We start from the raw sequence: 24,613 nt of genomic DNA, 5'->3' as shown, positions 1-24,613 counted from the left end.
CATTGCTCTGAGCAATTCCAGGTCTGTAGTTCACCAGATTTTCTGGTAATGTGTGTGTTCAGACTGCTACTGAGCTTCCAAAGAGGAGAGAGCTGGCAGTCTCATGGAATGGGGTGCACAGGGGCACAGGGCACGTGGCCCCATACTGGGAGGGTGCCCTGCTGTTAGGTGCTCACTCCTGGCACTTCTGGAAATGCTGGTTACAGAAACTGCTTTTGCAAGGAATTCCATCAGAGGCCTTCAAATATGTGTGCACTGGCACTGTGATTTTCTGCTTGGGGAATGAAATCCTTTACAAGACAGTCTCATGGCACTACCAGGGTACTCAATGGCAGCTGCAAGTAACAAGACACCCTGTGAGTTCGTCTCTGAGTGTCTGTGTTGCTGTGATGTGTAGAATTACAGTCTCTCTGGAGAGGCTTTAGTGAAAAGGCACTATTTCTCCAGTAGCAAAGGGAGCTCACAGACAATTTCCATTCCCTTCCAGGCTGGACTTCCCATCTCCATGCTGTTGGCTGCAGCCCATCATCTGCTGCTCATGGGAAAGTTCACTCCTGAGGTCTGCAGCCTGAAACAGCACTCTCCATGAAGGTGGAAAAATGGCAGCAAAGAGAGAAGCAATGAATAGGAGGAGGGAGACTACAATAAATCAACACGTTTGCAACTCCACTTGGATGAGGTTGTTTTTTGCAGAAATACTCCATAAAAAATAGGAGATAATCTTAAGGCAATTGGATCACCTTAAAGCACTTGAAGTCAGTACGACCTTTGGCTTTTTGGCTTTTGCTATTCTTGGCTGTTGGATGAGATATAGAAATCCAGCTGATCTATAAGGTAAATTCTCAGTTGCCATGGCGATGTGTCTCGTTCATGTTCTCAGTTGGAAGGTAGATTGTTCCGCGCTGCTATTTCATGTCTAGGGCAACATTCTTTGGTGGCAGAATTTCTTTGTTTCAGTACATTAATGATACAACTCTGTTCTTCCTTTCCCAGCTTATGGAAACGTGGCTCAGCCTGAACATTCCCCTGTAAAAATACAGCTATTTGCATTTTTTTTTTTGTAATGACATTTCCTTAAGTCTGGAGGTAAATGCTGAACCCTTTTGATAGCTTGGGTGCAGCAACATCCTGATGCCACAAAATTTCACCATGAAGTGAAAACAAATTGGAATCATTCCACCTTTGCTTCCATGTGGTTTGGACAAACTGAAGTATCTCCTGAACTAGCAAGTCTTATAAAAGAAAAGTAATTTTAAAGTACATCTTACCTATAGTGTATATCTTACATATTAGATTTCTACAGATCTCCATGTGCTTTCAGGCAGTTCAGATTCAATTCCTAAGTACTGCAGACTCCTAATTTTGATCAATTCTTACTTAAGGCCACTAATGGTGTTTCTCCTGTTTCTTTTGCCACCTTGAGTTCTTTGTTTTTCCACATGCCACCTTCACCTTATTCCAAGGTGAAGAGCAAGGCAGGAGCAGACATCCTGGTTTCTGTTGGCTCGGTGCAGTCTGCAGTAGTGGGAACAGGCTGCATACAGCTCTGGAGGGTTAGGAAAGCACAGAGACATGAGTTGGCCTAGTGTGATACAGCTTGGAGGTTTCACAGAACAGAGGGCTCCAATATTTGGGTAAGAAGGACCCTTTTCTGGTCATGTTCCCCATTTCAGTTGTATGTGACCATTGCCTTTCTAACCTGCTTGGTTTTATTGAACTCCGCTCACTTTTCTTTCCAAGCGACTTCACACAAGGGTGCAGCACCTATGACACTTTGCACAGCGCTTCTTCTTCTTCTTGGGGTGGAAAATGGTCATGATTGCCTCATCAAAGACAGTCTTAAGGCCTTTCTGTGTGAGGGCTGAGCATTCCAGATAGCACTGTGCTCCAATCTGAAACAGAAGACAAAAAAAATGGAGTGCCCACTGTTGGGAGAGACAAAGTGATCCTGTTCCAGCATCTTTCTATGTGCATATGTATCCTGTCTCAGAGGCAAGCCCAGACCTTTAGGAAGTGGGTCAAGTCCTTGCTCTCTCTTGTATCTGTCTGTCTGTGGGATGAAGGAACAAACTCAGGTGGTCATCCTGAGCAAGGGAGCAGGGATCAGCATCAACATGAGTATCTTACCACAATGGGGTAAATGGGGACCAAGAATTCCCTCCACCAGCCTCCAGAGAGGGCAGGGCTGCACCCCATGTTTAGGTGCTGGACCAGGAGCTTGGCCTCCTGCCTGCTCAGGTGGGGAGAATTTCAAGGAGTTGCAGGGTTGTAGCTGAACCCTTTCATAAACTTGGCTCTTCTCCCCTGACCTGTCACTCTTGTGTCCTGCCCTCTCCAATTCTAGGGAGCTGCTACCTGGGGAGGACTTCCAGCTGGTTTCTGGGAATGGGGAAACATAGTTTTAAGATGGGAGTTTCCTGGGGGTGCTGGCATGACACTAACACACAGTAACCTGTGAAAGCAGCCTCAGCTTATTCAGCAATCTTGTGGTTTATTCAGCTTGTTCCGGTAATGGATGGTTTCGCTGGCCTTTAAGGGCCACGGCCAATAACAGAACCTGGAGCATATAAGGTGGACAGGGCTGGGGTCCAGAATCTTGTGCCCCAGGGCTTGGGGAGGGCTTTTATCCCCTTACATTCCTGGGAGAAAGCTGCCATATCACAGAAACCTTGGGAGCACTTTGCTGCTTGAAGTGCGATGGATAAGTGAGAATCAAGTTGTCTGTGCTTGTATAGGGACAAGTTTGACAGGAGGCGACTGCAGAGAAGGGTTTGTCACATGCATCTCCTGGCAGAACTGTGAACAAGAAACACTTGACTTAGGTAAAATAGACAGTAAAATCTGTTCTGATGCCCATGTGCCACCTTCTGCCCTGCATACATCGATGCTTTGCTTAGAGCTTGGTCATGGCACCAAACCTGCCAGAGTTCAAGAAGCATTTGGACAATGCTCTCAGGCACATAGTGTGATTTTTGGGGCTGTCCTATGCAGGGCCAAGAGTTGGACTCAATGATCCTTTTGTGTCCCTTCCAACTCAGGATATTCTATAATTCCAGAATTCAACTGGGTATGGCAGCAGAACTGCAGGCTCAGGGGTCACATTGTGTGCCTGGGTCCAACCTGTTTGAACATAGGTTTTAATCTCCATCTGGGACTCACCAACATGCCCTGGAGGAGTTTGCCTTGAATAAAATAAACCCAGTGGAAAGCTGTAATCAATTGATTTCATGGGACCTCAGGAAAAGCTATTACCTCCTTTGCTAGCTTCACGCCGTGCTCATAGGTGAGTGGTTTCTCCTTCATGTAAAGCAGCCGAGCCAAAGTTTTGGGATCATCCCGGAGATCAATCTAGTAGAAAATACACAAATTCTGTGCTGTAGTTCTTAAGGGAGATATTCAGAGCTTTACAGACCCACATAAGGGCATCTGTCCTCCTCAACTCAGATGATACTCCAGAAATTAATTGCATGTGTATTTCCCTATTTTTTTTCTATTTACCATGAATTAGTTCTCCTTGGGCCACAGCTTGGATAACTGTGGTATAGTAAAAATGACGTTCCCAATGGATTTTACAATCCATCTTGGAAAGTGTTGGTGGAAGCCTGAACCCCACTGGAAGGGGAGGCTGCTGCAACCCTGCAGTGTATCACACAAAACCACCCTGACAGGCCAGACAGACCCAGCTCAGACTGACTGACTTGAAATAAAATCCTTTATTTCCGTGGAAAACAAGCAAGTGAAGTATTTTGGCATTTCAAACCCATCCACTTCAGAGTATGTAATCCAAAGGGTAAAACTTTTCTTTTTAAATGGGTGTTTTAGATTATTCCAGTGTAGAAAACAAAGCCAGTGTTTGAATGTTTGGCCTTTCCTATGGCATGAAGATTTTGGCTTTGACTAGAATTTGATCTGTTTCTCTAACTTAGCTTAGGTTACTGTCCAGTGTTCTAACATTTTCCAGACAGTTGTATTCCTATTCACACAGTTTCTAGCCACTCTGTGTCTCTAAGAGGCAAACCCATAATTAATGCATTTTAATTTGATTGATAGTCATAGATTTTCAGGCCAGAATAAAGTGGCTTGATCATTCAGTCCAACATTTACTCTAACAGAAGCAGGATGGTGAGCCACTACCAACATTTACTCTAACAGAAGCAGGATGATGAGTCACTAGTTGCAATGTTGATGTAAAAGAATGAAGGGGGGCTATTTCCTTCCCATGTCTCTAAGTAATTGTTTAATTATTCCCATTCTTCAAATTTAGTTTGAAGTTTAGCTCATACCTCTAACCACAAACTTGGATGTTTTTTTCCTCCCCACTAGAGGCTTGTAAAAAACCTTTTCTCCCTATAGGTATTTATGCCTTGATGCCACATTAATACACATTCGAATTAAAAAATGGGATGAGTTTTGCCAGTTTGGACATCTACACATTGGTTTTCATTCCCAGTCCCAGAGTTTTCCTTTAATGGCATAATCTGACTGCATTTCATGTAAGAAGTTAGATAGGAAACCTTTCCTCCACCAAGCTCAGCCTCCTAACATCCCTGGGGTGGAGAGGAGCCCCCTCACTCTGAACCCCCCACCATGCACGGGAGAAGCATCACCTGTGTTCCTATGAGGACATAAGGCACGTTGGGCATGCACACTTTCAGCTCGGGCACCCACTCCTCCTGGACATTGTGGTACGAGGCAGGATTCACCACTGAGAAGCAGATCAAGAACACATCTGTGTTGGGGTAGGACAGGGGTCTCAGCTGGTTGTAGTCCTCCTGCCAGAGGAAAACAGCAAGAGTGTTATGAAGTGGGGATAACTGCAGATAGGGGCATTACATTGGGTCTTGACAGTTCAACACTGTCCATACTCATGCACATTTCTAACCTTCAGGGAGATGCCGGGAGGGAAACCACCCATCATGGAGCAGGGGTGCTGAATTTTAAGGATCTTTGCCAAAAGAGTTGAAAGATGCCCCATCCCTGGAAATGTTCAAGGCCAGGTTGGACAGGGCTATGAGCAACCTGGTCCAGCAGAAGGTGTCCCTGCCCATGGCAGGGGGCTGGAACTAGATAGTCTTGAAGGTCCCTTCCAACCCAATCATTCTGTAATTCTGTGAACACATTTTGTGTGTGTTATCCGTGAACTGCTTGTGCAGAGAGTAATGCTAAATGGTGGCTGTCACTGCTGGTATAATAAAAATTGATCTTGAGACTGGTGTACTGGCCTCAATCCTCCAGCAATGGGAAACCATCCTGGGTAGTGTTATGTGACTGTCACTGCATAGCCAATATTTGATGGTGACACAGAACTGTAGGGGATTTTCTGTTAATATTATGGGTTTTCTGTTCTCCAGTATGCATTATGGACATGGCCATGTACAATAAATAGGATCTCCAGGCTATTTGTGCCATCATAGTCCAGTACGGTAGGCAGAAATGTGTCAGTCAGCAGAAGACACTCATCTTGAAAGAAGAAAGCAGATCAAATCCAGCCTGCAGTGCCTGGGTACATCACTATGAGTGATTTAGTGTTTCCACAGGCCCTGGACTGTTCATGGGAGATATTTTCTCTATGGGCTAGTCATGAAAGAAGGTGAATTTTCAAACAGCTTAAAGCACAGCTGTGTTATGTTGTGAGCTGGCTTTGAGAGCTGAGTTTTGAGGAAGAATTTAAGTCTGTTTTCAGGCTTGAGATGTTGAGAGCAAGCAGAGGTTTTGCAAGCCATGTGAAAGGGATAGCCTGGCTCTTTCCTGACAGTGAGAGCATATGTAGCTCTGTCTGGTGGGTCCTCTTCAATGAAACCTGTTAGAAAATTTCCATGCGATGAAACAGCCGTTTTTTAGAGGGGATACATCTGTTCCAAAGGCTTTTTTGGGGGGTCCAGAAGTAAAAAAGGGGAAAGGAACACAAAGTTGGAGTGTGGGAAACAACAATACATGCTGCTGTCAAGCCTGACTGAGATGTAGATTTGCAGTTTATCATTTCTGCATTCTGGGCAAGACTCAGCTCTCTGCAGTATGGTTGCTTTAGGTTGTAACTGTATAAAAACTCAACTGGTCCAGATTTGCTTTGCAGATACTGAAATAGTTAATAAAAGAAAATAAAGCTAAGGGGAAAAAAAACACCTGGGTGCTGTTGCTCAGATTTGAGAACATTTATTTGAGGCATGGAAAACCCACATTAGGGACAGCAACAATATAAGCTGCTGCCTGTCCTGCAGGAGAAAGTGGTGAAAAACTATATTACTGTGTGCCCAGATTAGATGGTGGTTTAGTTCACCTTTGTTTCTGCATTGCTTTGATTGGGTCAACAAATGAGATCATGAATTGAGACTGGTAAATCTTCCTTCTGAAGTCTTTTGTTCACTGACTATACAGTGATAAGTTGACCCAGACTACTTCTGAATCAGAACTAGTTTCCAAAATGTACTAATGAATTACATAAAAACAGCCTGCTCCAACTGTTACTAAAAATATCCCCCAAACTCTAATTATTTATTCTGAAAGGAAGTATGAGGTCAAATTTAGCTCTGTCTCATTACAAAGAAGTTTAAAGAAGAATCCTAAAATACAAACAAAATGTTTTTTTTCCTAACTTAATGTTCATTGTCCCAAGCCCACTTTGACAGGAAGAGTAAAGTCCCAGTTACCACCTCCAGCCCCCACAGCCAGAGTATTTGTTGTGAAGCCAGAGTATTTGTCAACTGACCTATGTTTTTCCAGTGGATAGAAAGTGTTGGTCTGAAGAAGGATTTCCAAGACAAGAGGAGGTCTTTGGACATCACCACCTCCAAAGAAAGTGGATGCTCCTTGTTCAGGGAATAGCAGGAAAAAACCTCAGAGATCTTTGTGAGACCATCAGTGATCCAGTTCATGAAGAAGCAAAGTCTGTGAGAGCAGGTAGGACATGGAGTCTCTGGACTCTGGAGATGTCACCCAGCTCTCAGCAGTGGAATTAACAGAGGCAAAACAAATGCCAAGGTGATGGGATCGACAGAGCAACTGCATTATGGAGACAGACCAGTTTTATGCGGATGTTGTGGGTTGGGAAGGCCTGACCTGAGTATGGGATATTATTTTAACCCAGAACAGCAAACCTGAGATTAAGTATTTTTGTGGCACAGCCAACAAGGACTGATACCAGCTGCTTGGCAAAGACTTTTTCTGTATTTTCTGTTTAATTGCTACAAATCAGCCTCTCGAATCAGCCACGTGGTGGCAGCAAGTCCTCGAGGAATCCTCAGATAGGAATTTTGGAAAGAAATTGGCTAAATATAGTCAATTTCAGTATTCCAGACGTGCATATTTAGAGGGGCTGGAACTTACTGTACCATTAAAATTACAGATTAAAGCCATGACTGCTCTGCCTGGCTGTGACAGCTACAGAAGCATGCATTTAATTTTATTTTCCTTGTTCCTTCAGAGTCCCAAGAAAATCCTTTTTTAGGAGAGGTGTTCCTGATTTGAGTTCTCGACACACAGCATTACATAAACAGCAATGAGGGACAGCCACGCATCACATAACAGAGGTCTCTCTTCCACCAGAGCACATTACATCTTGCATGGACTTGTTCAAGCACAAGCACAAATGCTGTGGATGAGACTCTCTGGGCTCCCACACATGCCTGTGTCTCTGGGCTGGCAGGAACCTCTAACCACACAGGCCATATCCAGAGGTGCTGCAGCTTGGACAGTGACATTTGGGAAGGGACATGAGTCCTTGTGGGCCTAGGCTGTGGCTGATCAATAATTTGTTTCCCTAGCTCATTCTTGCATTGTGCTGCCTGTTATTTTGGGAGCACAAGGCTTCCCATTTAACACTGCCTGGCCACAGGTTTGACATGGAAATTCCAGTGCCAGACCTGTCCTTGCTGAGCTACCTGTGTGTGACTTGTTAGGACTGAGATGCATCAACGGGTGTTAATCCCTCCCTGCTCTATCATTGCCATCAGCCTTGCACTGTTTGGGCCCAGAGAGTACACAAAAATTTGAAGAAAGAGACTTGGGAGTGACAGTGAATGAGAAGCTCACCATGAACTGCAGGGTGAGCTCAGCCTAGAAAGCCAATGGAATCCTGGGCTGCAGCAAAAGGAGTGTGGCCAACAGGTCAAAAGAGACAATTCTCTCCCTCTGCTCTGCACTCGTGAGAGTCCACCTGGAATACTGAGTGCAGTTCTGGTGCCCTCAACACAAGAAAGACATAAAACTGTTGGAGCAAGTCCAGAGGGGGCCACAAAGTTGCTAAGAGGACTGGAGCATCTCTGCTATGAAGACAGGCTGAGGAAGTTGGGACTGTTCAGCCCGGAGAAGAGCAGGCTGCATGGAGACCTCAGAGCAACTTTTCAATATCTGAAGGGGCTACAGGGGAGCTGGAGAGGGACTCTGTGTTAGGAACTGCAATGACAGGACAAGGGTAACAGAGGGGAGGTTTGGGTTAGATATTAGAAAAAAGTTTTTTTCTGTGAGGGTGATGGGACACTGGTACAGGTTGCCCAGGGAAGTGGTGGCTGCCCCAACCCTGGCAGTGCTAAAAAACAGGTTGGATAAGGCCTTCAGCATCCTGGTCTAGTGTGGAAGTGTCCCTGCCCACAGGGCAGGGGGTTGGGACTAGATTATCTGTAAGGTCCATTCCAACCCCTAAAATTCTATGTTTTTATGATTTGCTTTTATTATGTTGGTGCTGTGCTGATCTCACACACACTCTGCTAAAGCACTTTGCACCTGAGTTTAGCCTGTGATAAAAAGATCACAGGTTTTTTTTTCTTCTAGGGCTGTTTGTACCAGGGATACAGAAAACCAGATACCCCAAATCCGGGGTCTTTGCCAGCTCTCCCTTCAGGCTGACAGAGGGTCCTGTCCTCCATATTCCAATTGTTATTTCATTAGCATATGTTTTATAGCGTTGTAATGTCAAGGGCTATTTCTGGCTATGACTTCACGCTGATGCCTTTGGAAAGCCACACAACACAAGGAGAAGGAGGGAGGAAACAACCCAGATGATCTGCTGTTATAGCTGGAGCATGTGGGAAGCATCATCTTCCAGCCTCCATGGAGACACAATCTAGTCATCAAGGGGTGATTCATGCTCTGAGTTTTGACTAGATGGCCATGTCCTCTGGACCAAAGTCTGGAAGGAGATGAGCCTGACGAGTTAGAAATAGAGTTTGGAGTCAGGTGGTGATCTGGCTAGTTTGAAGAAGGAGATGGCAAAATGATGTGGAGGAATGGATGGAGTGGTGAGGTTTGTCAAAGAGACAGATTAATGCTCCTTCTGGCTCAGGAGGACAAATAAGAGGAGGTGTTGCTGAGGAAATGGGTGGCAGGTGGAGCTGTCAGCCCTACAAAACAAGTAGAAATATTAAGTCGTGGAGTAAAATCTGACTGAGAACTGAATATAACTCCAGTCTCACTTGCAAAGGCTTGCAGGGCTGCCAGATCATGACACATGCTCTGAGCTCTGTGTTTGTGAGAGCAGAATAGAAAACTGAACATGCATTGAACACAGGACAAGAACTTGGGTCATATTTTGGGACAGGCTTTTGGATCATCTGCTTTCACCATGTGAATAGAGAGGATGGGTGGACTGCAAGGGCCACCAAACGATCTATGAGGTGTCTATTGCTGCCTGCAGAAACATGATGGGAATAAAATTAAAGAAAGTGAAACCCAAAACATCAAAGCCCCAGACTCCTGCTGAGTGCAGGTTTTTCTGGAAGTGACAGTCTGTTCTGGTGTGGGTTTTTTTTCGACCTCTCTGCATACTGCTGTGATGTATATTCTACATGAAGTGCCTTTTGCAGACAGGAGGGTCTCCATCTGCATTGTGTGTTTCATAGCAGTCATTTGTGGCCAAAACCAGTACAGTCAAGAGGTGCTCCTGATGAAAGCAAAGCCCTGCAGCCAGGGCTGCTGGAACCTAGATTGAGTAAAGCAAGTTCCCAAATCTGCTGCTCTCCTGCTGACTCCAGTGCCAGCTCTGACTGGAGGAGCTGGTCGATGTGGGTTACAAAGCTGACAGGATGTGGGGGAACTGGAACCTGCTCCTTTCCCTCTCAGCAGGTGATTTTCTGCAAGGTTTCTGTGCAGATTGTCACCCTTTCTTTATTTTGCCAGCCACTGACATTCTGAGGTAGGAGAGGGAAATTTCACCACCAAAATGTGTTGCTCCCTGTACCTTCTGTCCTTCTACTGGCAGAGCTAAGAAGTGAGAAATACTCTCTCCTTCTCTCCAGGGAGTGAAATTATTCTGCAGACTTTGAGTGCAACCACACCATATCAGACTGTGGACAATGGAAACAGTTAAAGCATTCTACATGTAAGTAAACCTGGGATACAGACTGTCCTGTAATGCACAGCCTTGTCCTGGGAGATGGATGTTGGGATGGATGCCAGTCTGGCTGGGTCAGCATTTGTAAAGTCAATAGGTGGTGACTGATAGGCTGGTGCTGTATTATATCAGTTTTCTGGTCTTAGAATTGGGATTTTTTTTCTGCATCTTCAATGCCGCCACGTGGTAAAGGTAAGAAAACATTGACTATGCAAAACGTCTTATTTTCAGTAGGAAGTGGATATATGGGAGGCTGAACAGCCTCATCAGGCTTTGGTTTTTTGATTAGACAAAATGATGAGTGTATTTCTGTATGTATAGCTGAACCAGAATGAAAGCTTTATGTAGAAACCAAAAAGGAGAAGATCACCAGTCCAAACCTTAAAACACTCAACCAATTGCTAATACTTGTACCCCCCCCCCCCCAGCAAACTCCACATACAGCATGAACAACAAATCCCAGTATATGGTAGTAACAAACAAACCAGAGGAAAGGAAAATGGTAATTACCTGCCCTGCAGTGTCATAAAGTCCCAGCAAGTGTTGTTGTCCTCCCACAGTCACCGTCACTGGAACAGAGAAACAAGAGATGGTGTTGATACACAAGCCAATGGCCTTATTTTCTATGTATTTTGACTAAAAAATGCCAATAGATCCTTGTATTAGCCACATTAGCATGTGTCCTACAATGAGCATCCTAAACCAAGCTGACTCCCGTAAACTAGAAAACACAGAATTCCTGCCTCCCAAGGATGATCACTGGGGTAGGTTTGTAATGGATCATTGAGAGGGGGTTTATTATGATTTTATTTCTTCCAGACTGTGAAATGATGAAGCATTCAGCAGCAGTTGGTGTTTGGCAGGTCTCAGTGGAGGTGCAGCCTGTCCTGCTCTGTATCATGGTCATGCCATTGCAAGCAAAGTGGTAGTGTTTAGTGTTTACTCCTAGTGGTAGTACCTGGGGTTCTGTGGTGGATGTTTCAAAGGACAGGGAGGAAGAGAAGCATTAATATGTGCAGGGTGTTGATCGGATTCTGTTGAAACTGATGGAAAGCGTGGCTTAGTTTATTGATCACACTTAGCATGTTTACACCTTTAGTAGAATTCACTTTGAAGTTCATTTTGAGTCCATTGACACATTTTGAGCCCATTGACATTGATGAAAATGTTCTCTCGTTGCCTTTGTATGAACCCTGGATCTCTGTAACCACTGTTATTTTGTATAAAGGACATAATCTGAGTTAATGAAATTTAGTTAACCAGTTAATCTGCTTAAATCATTGCTACTCAACTGGAAAGAAGGGGAGGGGAGAGAGATTCCTGTTCCACCCATTAATCAGTAGGAGCTTTCAACATTCATCAGGAAAGTTGCTTAAAATAATGGTATTGTTGCAGCATATGGACTATTTTTTAAATATGAGAGAAAATGGCTGGAACGAACATAGAGCTCTGGCTGGGGTAGGAGGGCTGAGACTGGTGACCATCATCTGATCACAACTTGCAATTAATGAGGGCTGGGAATGAGTAATAGTTAGTCTAGGCAAAGACGAGGCTTAAAACATCACACAGGTTCTTGCTGAGTTTATTTCAGTGGCAAAACTTTTGTGGGAGAAGAACACCTACCAATTTATGGAATTTAATAGCTCCTGCACTGGGGAACAATGTCCTGTTTGAAATCTCTTAGACTTGAAGTCTCTGTCAGTGTGGCTGGACAGGCTGATTATTCAGCAGCTTTACTTGCTTGCAAAGCGACACAGTAATTTTGCTAGCACATAAACAGAACAAACCTGACATCCCGAAAGTACAAAGGCTCAGCGAGGGCCAGAGTTGCTGATGAGAGCAGGATGGTCTGCACTTGCTGCTGGGGCTGTCTTGTGAAGTAAAAGAGGAGATAGAAAAGGGGCTGAGAGCCCTCCACACTCCTCAGATCAGGAGGTAGCATGTGCACTGTACAGATCCCAGGGGAACTCATAGTGGGGTTAGCTGTTGAGCATGGATATCCAAGGGAGGAAGAGCCAGGGTGGGGTGGGGAGATGGTTACCAATGCAGGTAGGAGACAGTCTGGATGCCCCAACCCCTTACTTCAACCTGACCAGAATAATTTCAAGCAATCCTCACTGGAGCCCTGGTTTTTGACATTTTTGTTGTGTAGGAAATCTCAGAATGTCCCAGTAGAGGTATAAACTGTTTAAGTCTACTCACAACACACCTGCTTCTCTTACCTCCCTTCTCTGAAGCAGTGGACACACCTGCTTCTCTTACCTCCCTTCTTTCTCTGAAGCAGTGAGGGTTACATGTAGTCTGGTACAGTTTATGCACAGTGCAGAGCGTATTTTTTTCAGTTGCAACCTTGCCTGGCCTCCAATCTGCCCTTGTACCAAGAAATGCAGGAGCCAGACCCATTCTGCTGATTTCACTCTGCTCAAGGACCAGCTGTGGGAAGATGTACCCTTCAGCTGAAGGCAATTTTCCAGCTGCAATGTTTAGGAGGGCACGCAGTGTCTAGGACTGCATGTGAACAACAGTTACACTGTCAGTACTTTGCTGAATTTGTATGGAGCCTGCAGAGCATCTCCAAAGCAGGATGCTCATAGGACAGCTGTGTGGCCATGAGGCATGTGGAGGTGCAGGTCATCTAATGTGTCTGATGAATCTGAAGAGACATTTGCCATACGTCAGTACTGACAGAGTTATCCAGCTCTGTCTCTGCTGCTGGCTAACCCTCAGTGCAGGCAAACTGATGTGGGTCCTGCTTACAAAGATCAGCTCAGTTCTTCAGTGCTTTGAAAGCTGAAAAATTGCACTGGAATTTACTTTGCTGTGAAGTTTTGCTGGCCCACCTCTTTCTTGGTGGCATCTGACTGACAGAGCTATGCTGGCAAAAAGCCCTGGTGCAGATAGAAATTGCTGCCTTGTTCCAGTAAGTAATATGGTTTAGAGATAACTGTTTGGATAGAGGACCAGTCCATCTCCAGTATGCTATGCTTTGCCAGAAAGATACAACTCCTAAACTATTATCTGTGCTTTGTGGTCCATGAAGTCACAGTGGATATTTTGCAACAGGTCTGTGGAGCCACACACTGAGCTGTGATTGATAGTTTGTGCAGTTCAGTTTGGCTCTTGATGACCTCTGGGAAATGCTGAGGGGGAATAAAGAGGTTGGTGGTGTTCTGCCATTACTCTTCCCATACGCAAGGGTTAGAAATGCAAGGGCTTTTGGAAAAATACACCCTGAGTCCACCCATCTTCTGCATCACATTTTAATTCTCCATACAACATCCTGCCTTTTATGAGCCCTCCTGTGAATTTCTGTCATACCAGCCATATGATTTTTTTTGTTTTTCTTTTTTCTTTTTCTGTCTTTTTACCACTCCATTTACTTTTTTCCCTTTTTCTTTTGTTTTCCTTCATTTTCCCCACCTTTTCTTTTGCCCATCAACTTCTATATTTTCTTTCTTCTTGTCAGTTGTTCTCTTCTGTCTCAACATCAGAAGATATCCTTCCTCCTCACATCACCTCTCTAAGCCTGCAGCTACCACCCCAGCAAAACTGTCTTGTTGGCTAAACTTCAGCAACAGGCAAACTGCTGCCTTTGTGTTCCTGGCTCTGAATGCAGTGGGGACCAAATGGCTAACACTGACAGTCCAAATAATCACTGGTTCTTGAAACAGCAACGTCTAGATTAATGTATTGGTGCTGAAATTTCCACCACACTTTCACGCAGGCAAAACAGATGTCAAAATAAATGGCTTTTGCTTGTGAAAACTTAATGGTATTTTTGTGCTGAAAGTTTATCAGTCTGCTTCTGTCAGGCAAAAGGCTGTTCAGCGTCTCCACTTGGTAGGTCGTTTTTACAAGCTGAGATTGCCCTGCTAGATTTGTAGGCCTTACTTTTGGCTTTCTTCCAGTTTACTTTTACTTACTCTGTTGCTATCTTTTCCTGTTCTCGCAGTGGCAAAGCCTATGGGAAGCCAAGGCGGAATTCCTTCCCAGTCACTTGGGTAATGCAAGGCTCCTTTACAGGCTTGTGAACTTGGCTTTATGAGCAGTCTTGGAGTAACAAGACAAATATGAACTCTCCTTGCCATTTACTGACTATATTGATACATCGATTGAGCACTGAAACCACCTGGCCTTTAACACTGAGTGCGGTGGGGGCTGCAGTAAAACAAGGCTGAATACTTGCACAGTCCTGGTTCTCATTTGGCTCCAATCTGTGTCACATCAGACAACGCAACAGGGCTGATGTTCTCCTCCTTTCACTAGGTGTTTTTATCCAAGTGCAGCATGCATAAAACCCTGCTTTTAAAATGTTAGTTAGACCAAAAATTAGCTGGGTATTGCTTGCTAGAGTTTGAGTAACCATTTTGTGTCACCTCCAGGGCTTTGCTGCAGGTCTGTGTGCCTAGGAGTTCTTGCTAATAGGCTTCAACACAGAGCCTGAAGACCATAGCAGAAAGGAAAGGTGCTAGATGGAGGTATTGTGTGGGATGCATCTAGTGTATTGACCATGAACTGGTTTGAGCTGGGATCTCTGGTTTTAAATGTGGCTAGTTTGTGTTCCTGGGGATAATGACAATTTTTATTGATGCTCTTGATGCCCAGATTGCCCCAGCTCCACCTGTCCAAGGTCAGTCTTTGCCAAACTCTTTTCTCATTGTGTTTTGTTTGCTTGTATCAAAACCCTGGTGACTTTGTGGGACTGAACTGTACCCATGGAAGAGCCCTTCAGCCACACAACAGCAATGTTCATGGTCTGCACTGACAGAAAGGGGACATAAATTGTCTGCTGCCCTCCCAGAAACTCTTGTGTTTGATTAATAATGCAAAGCAACTCATACGCTTTTGGTATGACACCAAACTAGAATGCAATATCTCATCCATGCTTTGCTGTGACACAGGAGAGTGGATGTGCACATAATGGGGAAATTTTCCATGCCAGGGAAGAAGTGCTTATAGAACCCAAAGTCTGTGAAACTACTAGCTGGAATATATACAACAGCTAAGCAATGTCTAATGTGACACCACATGTGAGAAATAATCTATTTATTCTAGTGGCTTCCTGCCAACAAATTAAGGTCCAGCTGCTTTGAAGAGAGATGCCAGGAGCCTGAGAGCAAGCAGAGATGGTAGCACCTGCCTGGATGGAAAGACTTATATTTTTGGGCAAATCAGTCTGCGTCAAACCTCAGACTTTCACAAGGGTCATCCTCTGCCATTGTCAGCACGCTGTGAGTTTATGCATTTGCCTGTTCACTGTGATTGTATGTACCAGATGCATGTTACTTAACACAGACTAATTATAGAATGATAAAATGATTGAATGGTTTGGGTTGGAAAGGTCATCTAGTTCCAGCTCCTCTGCCATGGGCAGGGACACCTTCCACTAGCCCAGGTTTCTGAGTGCCCCACCCAGCCTGGCCTTGAACACTTCCAGGTATGGCCTGCAGTACAAGAAAAACTTCATTTCTGGTTGACCTGCTGGCTGTAGAAATGCCCAATTCTGTTTCTTTTCCAGTTGAGAAAGAGGGCAAAATCAGGACATGGACAAAAGAGCAGTTTTTAATCAGCTGCAGTGGAGTTTAGATATAAGTTTTGGGTTCCTCCTGCTTTAAGTGATGGACAGAATTGACCACATTTTTTGAGCTGACAATCAGCTGAGCTGAGCTCTGTGATTGGTTACCACTTTAGCTAGAAGGCTATATCTCAGCATTCCTCCTTGGGAATACTCCTTTTGCTCTGGCTGAATGCAATGCTACAACATTTTGCGGCCAACACACCCAGGACAGGTAAGAGTTGGTGTCACAGGACTGTTGGCTCATCCAGGGTCTGCCAGTGCCCTGTGACTCAAGCCTGGGTCATTCTTCACTTCCATGCAAAAGGGTCATCTCCAGGAAATCGAGTGACTCAATGCTCACGGCATGTTCCCCCATTTCCTCCTTCATGACAAGCAAGATTTGATTACAGCCAAATTGTTCTACCTCAGACTTACCCTGCAGCTTAACTACATTCTTCTGCAAAGAACATAAAAAACATGCTATTTTGCCCTGTAACTGGCCTAAATACTGCACTTCAGATGTAAATTGTACTAAGGGCTCTTAATTGCTCCTGTAATCATCTACCACTAGTCATACAGACCTCTGAGAGCCAGCGTTTTTCGAAAGAAGGGCTCTGAGTAAACCTCACCATCTTCTGTCACCTCATCAATGGATGAGATCTGTGTTCTGCTGAGCAAATACTTTCGCCCATCTGATATTTACAGTATCTGAAAAACATTTCCAGTCTGCTCCCCGTGGTGGGAGCACAGAGAGGCCTCCAGGGCTGGGATTCGGCTGATTTCACCCTGTGTAGCTCTTGGTCTAATGAGGTGGTGAGGAATTCGCTGCTTTGTCTTCAGGCCACAGACATTTGGTGATTTTAGAGCCAGATAGGATTCATAGCATCATTTATTCTGCTCTAAATAGCTTATCTAGTGTCTTCCTACAGGCATGTTTTCTTGTTCCTGTATCATTCTTGTAGCTCTTTTTCAAATTCTTTGTCGAGCAGTTGCTGTGACTAGACAGTGTGGTCTAGCAATGGTTTCATTAACAATCTAGCCAGAGGTAACATGACTTTCCTATTCCTACCTGTCATCCCTCAATGGCTGATCTAAAGCTCTCATTGGTTGACTATTCTGGTTATTTAATCAGTCTTGCAGTGCTTTATGCTTTTCTTAAGGCTAAAGTCCAGTCATTCTTGACTTTGGTATTTGCAAGCCTTTTTATTACATTCTTTTTAACTCTGTGGTTGTATGGAAAATCTGGAGGTTGTAACTTAAATGCCCAGTGAAGGCATCTCGCAAAAGGGGAGGCAAACAGTCACACCCCTGCAATGCTCCCACGGTATGGAAGTCAACATTAAAGACTTTTGGAAGTCTGGGATTGTCTATGCACTGACAAGCTTTTTCAACAGGACGTCTCAGGTCAGAGGGGTGATAGCTAAATGCTTTTCAATGTTTCCTTTCCAGACATTTCTCTCCTGTCTGCAGGGATTACCCTTCACCTTGGGCTCTTATCTCTCGAACATGGCAAGAGGCACTCCCTCCCTTCTGCCTTGTCTGTACAGGTTTGAAGATTCCAGTGGAATTGGTGGGAAAATGCCCAACCTTGACTTGTGTTGCCTCACTGGGGAAGCAGGCTGACACCAAATGACAGCTCTATTGTCCCATTCTGCAATAGCAATAGATTCATCTAGACAGTGTCATCCTAGAGAAGGATTCATGACTTGTATTATGTGGGTTTTTTGCATTTCGAGAGGAAAAAGGATGCATCTCTTCACAGCTGGGTATTTGCTGCACAGAGACAGCCAACAGAGGAGTTGTACCAGTCCACCAATCATTTTTAATCAAGCAGCTCATATGAAACGTTCTAAATCTTTCAAAATGCATTGAGAAGTCAGGCTTCAGTGTTGCCCAGCTTACATGACACAGAACACAAAAACAGTGGAGGTTGATTAGAAAGATGAAGCCGAATGAATCTGGTCCAGAAATGGATAAAAGAGCATGGAAATTCCCAAAGCTTTCAGAACAAGCACAACACTACAACATGAGCCAGTTTCTTCCCAGTCTGGGACATTATTTATTTATAGTCAGCATGAATGAATTTTATTTGTCGGAATCATCGACCTCATTGTTTGTAAAATCAGCACTGGAGGATTTCCCCTGCATCTCCATGAGTTATTGCTGTGCTAATCAATCCTTGAACAAATTCAGCTTTGCTGATAGCAGAGTCCAAGGAACCTTGGGGTCTCTGCAAGAAAACCATGTCCAATTTCTCCAGTAATTCAGCACTGAGGGAGCTCTTGGGACCTCAAGGTTATGCAAAGCTGGGTTGGATGGAAAAGGCAAACATGATTATAGTGCTTGGGGAATTGAAGAACAATTGACATTGTGTCTAAGAGAGTGTTTTGTTAGATTTTGTTCTGTTTTAAACAGAGGGCAGTGCACTGCTGCAGACTGGGAGGTGCTTCCTGAGTGTTTCAGCTCACTGTGCACCATCAGCTGTCCCCACGGAAGGCAGTTCTGCTCCTGAGTTAGAAACTAATAATAACTGCCTAGCTAAATGCACTAAATTTGCAGGCAAATAGACTCTGATGTGTGTGTTTCAATGATAATCTAATTGAAGGTCTTTTTACTCTTTACTGAAAGTAATAGCACTAAATCCAGCCAAATGCTAGACAGAGAAACAACTGCAGTATTAAGCAATATAAATAGATAGAACCTGAACACATCATTAACATATTAGGATTGTTCCTAAACAATGAAGAATACTGGATATCTTTATAATCCTGGTGGAGGGGAAGTGCCTTTTCCAAGACCACCTGATTGTCTGTGGCATGGAGATGAATGAAAGATCAAAATTTTGGCTATGACTTTAGTGTAAACCTATTAAAAAAAAAGCAACATGTAGATTATTTTCTATATTTTTAGCTCCACTAAATATTTTTTAAATTTCCATCACCATAGTACAGTATCAAGGAATACGTATGTTTTCAGAGCTGGGTTTATGATTCAAGTCAATAGTCAAGGCAGTAGAGCTCTGAGATTATTAAAAAGTAACTGATAGTTGGAGTAAGGTTATTAGTATTTTAACTAGCTGTGCTGGCCTGACCTGTAAAAGACCAGATACTAAAGCACTGTCAGCTTTTTTAAACACAGATAAAGTCAGTCAAGACTATAAAGCAACTGCTTACTGAAACCTGATTGTGAAGGATGTATTCTGAGTCTTCTAACAGATCATGGTAAGCAGAGAAAGGAGTGAATTTTACTCCAAGGAGAAAAAGTGGGAATAAAGGAAGAAAAAGGTGGGAATAAATGGAGCCTCTGACCATTTGTCTGGAGCCTTTTTCCTGTCTGTGTAAGGAAGAAGTAATTTGTCTAACTCAGCTAAGGGCAGGGGAAAAGAATATCTCCAAAGATATGTCAGACATCTAGTTATCAAGGGAACATGAGACTTGCTAAATAGCGTCAGAATAAATGGAAGATTAGTGGCAAAATGAGACAAATTTCACTGAAATGTATCCAGACAATATGCAGGGTGTTTCCCAGAGCATGGGAGGACAAGTATCTCTGTGTGGCTGAGAGGAATCAAGGCAGCTCTCCACTATGCTTCTTGCACTGCTCAAGGATCAGAGATAGTTGGATTTTTTTTGGCCTGGAAAGGAGAGGAAATCTGTCTGGAGAGGCACTGCTCCCTAACACTGCTGGCGTTTTGCTCTAGGTGTCTTTCTAAAATCTGTGGTGATCTGCCTTGGTCTGGGTTAGATAACAGAAGAAGCAGATAATGCTGTTGGAAGGGCACAAAATATCTGCTTGGCAGTGGATGGGTTGTCCTCACCATGGACTGGATCTTCAGATGGTGGAGTAACTAGTAACTCCACCACTGTGGTTCATTCTGGCAGAAGGCTCATTGCTCTGAACTTCATAGTGTTTGTAGGTTCTTGGTGAGAAAGAGACCACAGCAAAAGCATTTTAGTATTCAATGGCTACAACGCTAATGGATTGAACTCTCTGAGAACTTGGAGACTGATAAATTGGGGAGCTTTCATTTCTTGGGTTCCTGATGAGTTCCTAGCTGAGTGGCCATGGAGAGACAGTCTATGCCAGCTAAGCTAGTTCTCAGTATCACCCTGCATTAATCAACATTGGTAATTGTGGTAGAACAGCCAAGGAATGAGGGGCATGGAACTAAGATGGAATTGTCCTAGATACTGTGTCAGGGTTGGGGTGAGATGTTACCTCAGCAACATCATTAGTACTGCAGCTGGCACTGCACTATGGCACGACCTACCACTGACAGACATGAAAACCAGCTTTTCTGCTTAGCAACATCTTCAACAAAAGGTACAGAGGCCAAAGATAGAAAGGAAGAAATATTTGTCTATGTATACAGAGAAGGGGACAGGAGTGTGTCTTCTATAAGAACCTGATATTAGGGTAAATATGACTGATGTACAGGAATATAAACCAGAAGCATCCACAGTTTGGCTGTTGTCTGTGCAAAGAGCCTGAAACTCCTATTCCTTACACTTGGTGCCAGTAAGATGGCCAGACCTGCCTTGAGCTGGCTGCAGTACCTAAAGCAAAGATGTGGCTCGTAATGGGTTGAGGAGTTTTGGGTGCTGCATTTGGGCACAGATCTGCAGGACACGTGTGTGTGTGTGCCCCAGGTGCTGCCATGTGGATTTGAACAAGATCCCTACATTCAGATCTGATCTCTGGCTCAGAGAGCAGTACTGCCTCGGGCATCATTCTAGAGCTAGGGCAGTGTAACTTAAAATAGCATCTGATGAGTTAGGGTAGTGTGGCTTAAAATAGCATCTCATCCTCTGAGCTGCAAACCGCTGGGGCAGGGGCACATTTGGCACACTGAACTGAATCCAGCAGGCTCCAGTGTAATGCTAAGGTCAGTGTGAGAGGTCAGGAGTATTAGATTCGCCCAAACTCCAGTGCTTCTGTAGCTGACATTTTACATACCATCAATCCTGTTTTGGGCAAGGGAAAGACTAAGTGATATTTTGTGGCCCCTCCCAACACCAGCCTGTCTAATACTTTGTCTGCATCTTGTTTAAGTTTGACCTTAATGCTGGCTTTTCCCATGCATGTTTCCCCATTAGGCATTGCTTGAGATGCTTGAAAACAAAGTACCAGTTCCTGAACCCAAGGAGGACCATGACAGAAGCTTTGCTTTGCATTTCCCTGAAAGAGAATCAAGCCTGTGGTCCTTAGAGCCAGGACCAAACCTCAGCTGCTATTTACCCTGCAGCTTGCAGAGATTAGCCAAACATTTGGGCAGCAGCTCTAAGCCTATATGACTTAAGAAGCAGAAATATTAAACACTGTAAACAAAAATCTTGGAAATATTTAAACTTTCTGATAAGAAAATCTGAAGCTAGGAATTATTATTTTTTTCTTGGCTACTACAAAGGTTTTAAGTGCTGTTAATGCTTTCTCTACAACCCGCTGAGAATCCTTCCATTTTCCTCTCCAGTGTGGCAGCCGCTGCGGACAATGAAGTGATTGTAGTGTTGGAAAAGCAACAGATGGGGATGGATGAAACTCCTCATCTTAACCCTCTGTGTGTTTGCCTGTGTGCCTGTAAAAAGGAGAGGTGAGAGCACACCTGAGCATCTGATACCCTTGTCCTTTATTCAGGCATGACTGCACTCACATGAAGTAGAGCATGACATCCCATGATCTCAGAAGGGTAATTCCTACCACTAGGGATGATTTGGTGGCCTTTTCAGCACAGAGCTGAGTCTTGCAGCCTTCTCTTGGGAGAGCAAGAGGCTGCATGTTGGCTGCAGCCCAGCCCTGGGTATACAGACAAGGTGCTGAACTGCCTGGTTGAGCCGAGGCCAGAGGATTTTTCCTTTGGACAGAAAAAAATAAATCCAAATTCCTGTGTAGAGCTGGAGAGGAATTTTCAGCTAGTAAATGTGATTTCTACAGAATCAGAGGTTTCCATGGGAAGCTATCACTTTCAACAGAAGAGTTCAGATGTTTCCACTGGGAGAAATGAGGTGAAATGATGTGAATTAACTGACCCTGATCTGAACTGTTCCCTTTGTCGAAAAGACCTGAACCTGTTTATGTAAAGCTGTTTCCCTGCTGTAATGGTGACAATGACTCCTGCACTGGGAGGAGTGACCCTGGAGAGGAACATCAGGGCAGTGGGTGGCTTGCTGGGTGATGGGCTATGCAGCCTGGACTGGGAGCAAACACAAGTACCTGGATCTGGTCCACCAGCTGCCATGGAATGCTCTACATGATGGTGAAAATAGTGTTTAATACAGAGTTCAAACTTTTCAGGCTGTTGGAAATGCATTAAACCTAAGGCTTACATGGATAGGCACAACTCTCACCTTGATTTAAAAGTTTTCAAGTGAAATTGTAGCATTTTTTTCTGCAGGTCTATTTATTTACTCTTTTATTTGCAGCAAGTTTGCTGCTATGAAAATGTTATCATTTTTGACCTTTCATTCTCAGGTACAATGAAAATGAAATCTGAAATAAGTTGCTTTTCCAAGTGACAGGAATTTGTGATGAGTTTCTTCTCTAACCAAAGCTCTTTCAACTTCTAATTCTTCAGTTGAGATTAATTAATTTGACTTTTCCATTAATCATTCCATGATTGAATACAATTTTTGAATCAAGTGTTTAATTCAGTTGTATTTCCAGTAATGTCTTGCACTCCCTGTTAGCTATAACTCCATTTAGACTGTATTTACTCAAGAAAAGATTTATTAGGTTTAATTCACCTCCTCTTCCACCTTGTGAAGATCAGAGGCTGCTCTGCCGAGCTCGGAGGAGTTACTTTTGGTTGGGAGAAACATCAATCATGTAGCTGGAAAAACAAGTGAACTAATTTTGAAACAAGCAGTGTATATTTTAACGTAAATTGCTGTTAAAATGTTATGATCCTAAAACACAGCGGTCACTAGGCGCAGACAGCAGAAATTTATGATGAAATGATTATTTTGATAGCATTTCATTTCTTTCCTTAGGTGTGAAAGGAACATGGTCAGCAAAATACAGGGTAGCAGCAGACAGCTAAATTAAAAAAATCAAAATATTACCCTATATTAAATTGGGCAACTCTCCAAATGATTCTTTCACCTGGCAGAAATGTTATTTATTTTCCATCTAGCTTTATTTAAGCCTCCATCTGCTTAATGAATGACTGAAATATGCAGCTCTTAGCATTCTGAGAGAGCATCTTAAATCTCATGCCTAGTAATTTTTTCTATTTCCCAGTACTCTCCTGAGAGCCCAACAGTTCATTCCCCCTTGTTTTCTGGGGCTTTAATCTGTATTAGAAAATGTTGACACACTTCTTCAGCTACATGAAAGTGCCACTAATGGGGATCCCATCTGACTTCAGAGGAAAGGGACTTTGAAGAAAAATCACAGAAAATTGCAAATAAAGGAGAAACGAATCAAGGTAGAAAATCCACAGCTACTTCCCACAATTGATTACCAAGTATGATGTGAATTGTGCCTTTGACTGGAGTTACTGCTCAGCACGGTGAATGGATTTTAAGCAGCGTATTTTACACGATCAGATACATGAAACATTCCTTGTTTTCAAGAAAGACATTGTTCTCTGTTTCTATTTTTGCGGTGGCAACACCTCAGATTATGAGTCCATTGTATTAAGCCAGTGCAAACAGGCAGAGAGAGGCCAGCCTGGCCCTGCAGAGCAAACATGCCAACAATGAAGGTGGAGAAAGGAGATTTCCTGTTTTGTGGCAAGGGAAACAAGGTGCACAGAGGGGACATGGCTCTCCAGGGCTGTGCTGGGCAGCTGGGGTACAGAACCCTGAGCCTGAGTCTCTGGTTTCATCTCAACACAGAGATTGGGTTTGGCCAATTGGGCTGCAAGATGTACATCCCACTGGGTAATTCTGAGCCTGGCCCTCATGTCCTGCTCATCCCTGTGGGGCAGTCCTGGGACACAGAATCATAGAATCATTAAGGTTGGAAAAGACCTTCAAGGTCATCGAGTCTAACCTTGGACCAATATCACTACACCCACTGAATCATAGGGTGAGGTGCCATCTGGACTTGCTTTTTGAACACTGCTTTTGCACGTGCATGGACAGCAGAGAGCTGATGTTCAAAAACAATTTCCAGGAGCAGCCACTCTAATCAGGTTGTCAGGGAAATCAGCTCAAATAAAATATTTCAGGGACGCTCCTTTTCCACAAGCTCCTGGAAATCGAGTTTGAACATCAGCAGGGCAAGCACTCGCCTCGGACGCAGCTGCCTGGCAGGGCTTGTTTCTCTGCAGTGACTGGGAAATGCTGAGTTTTCAGGCATGCTGTAATTTTCCATTGATTTTTAATGAAACAGTGCTGATGCTTGTATAAAAAGGCACCTCAGGGTCTCATGCAGGCTTTGGCCAGAGCTGAACTCATCAGATAACATTTTTCTGTGGTTCCTGCCCTGTCAGAGCAACATGTCTGACATGCACATAGAAATCCATTCAGAAAGTGCATCCTCAAAAAAACAAGCTGCCAGATTAAGTAAAATAGAACCCTCTAAGCACAACTGAAGTGGACTCATCTGCATGGAGAAAAGCCAAGTCGTGTGCATTTTTTTCTTGTTTAAAAGGGTTTTGAGAATTTTTGTGCACTCTCATAGAAACAGATTTAGAAAACACTGAGAACTCTCAACTCTGTGCTTTGGTGACACAAAAATAGTCTGCAGCATTTTAAACCAAGTCCAGTGAAGATCTAGGCTGGCCTGTG

General features: G+C 43.9%; 1 protein-coding gene across 1 annotated transcript; it reads right to left on the bottom strand.

Moving 5' to 3' along the window:
* Nucleotides 1-1,446: 1,446 nt before the first annotated feature.
* RHOJ (ras homolog family member J) lies at nucleotides 1,447-10,960 on the bottom strand (the record flags this gene model as incomplete). The annotated part of the gene is made up of 4 exons (XM_009078527.1): nucleotides 1,447-1,892; nucleotides 3,253-3,348; nucleotides 4,608-4,772; nucleotides 10,835-10,960. Coding segments are annotated over 4 exons (534 nt in total), but the record flags the coding sequence as incomplete, so codon positions are not given.
* Between the last annotated feature and the right edge of the window lie 13,653 nt (nucleotides 10,961-24,613).

The sequence above is a fragment of the Acanthisitta chloris genome, unplaced genomic scaffold (genome assembly GCF_000695815.1).
Source record: "Acanthisitta chloris isolate BGI_N310 unplaced genomic scaffold, ASM69581v1 scaffold7757, whole genome shotgun sequence".
In the NCBI taxonomy this organism is placed as follows: Eukaryota; Metazoa; Chordata; class Aves; order Passeriformes; family Acanthisittidae; genus Acanthisitta; species Acanthisitta chloris.
The sequence above is the reverse complement of the archived record's forward strand: the minus strand, read 5'-3'. Positions and strand labels throughout refer to the sequence as shown.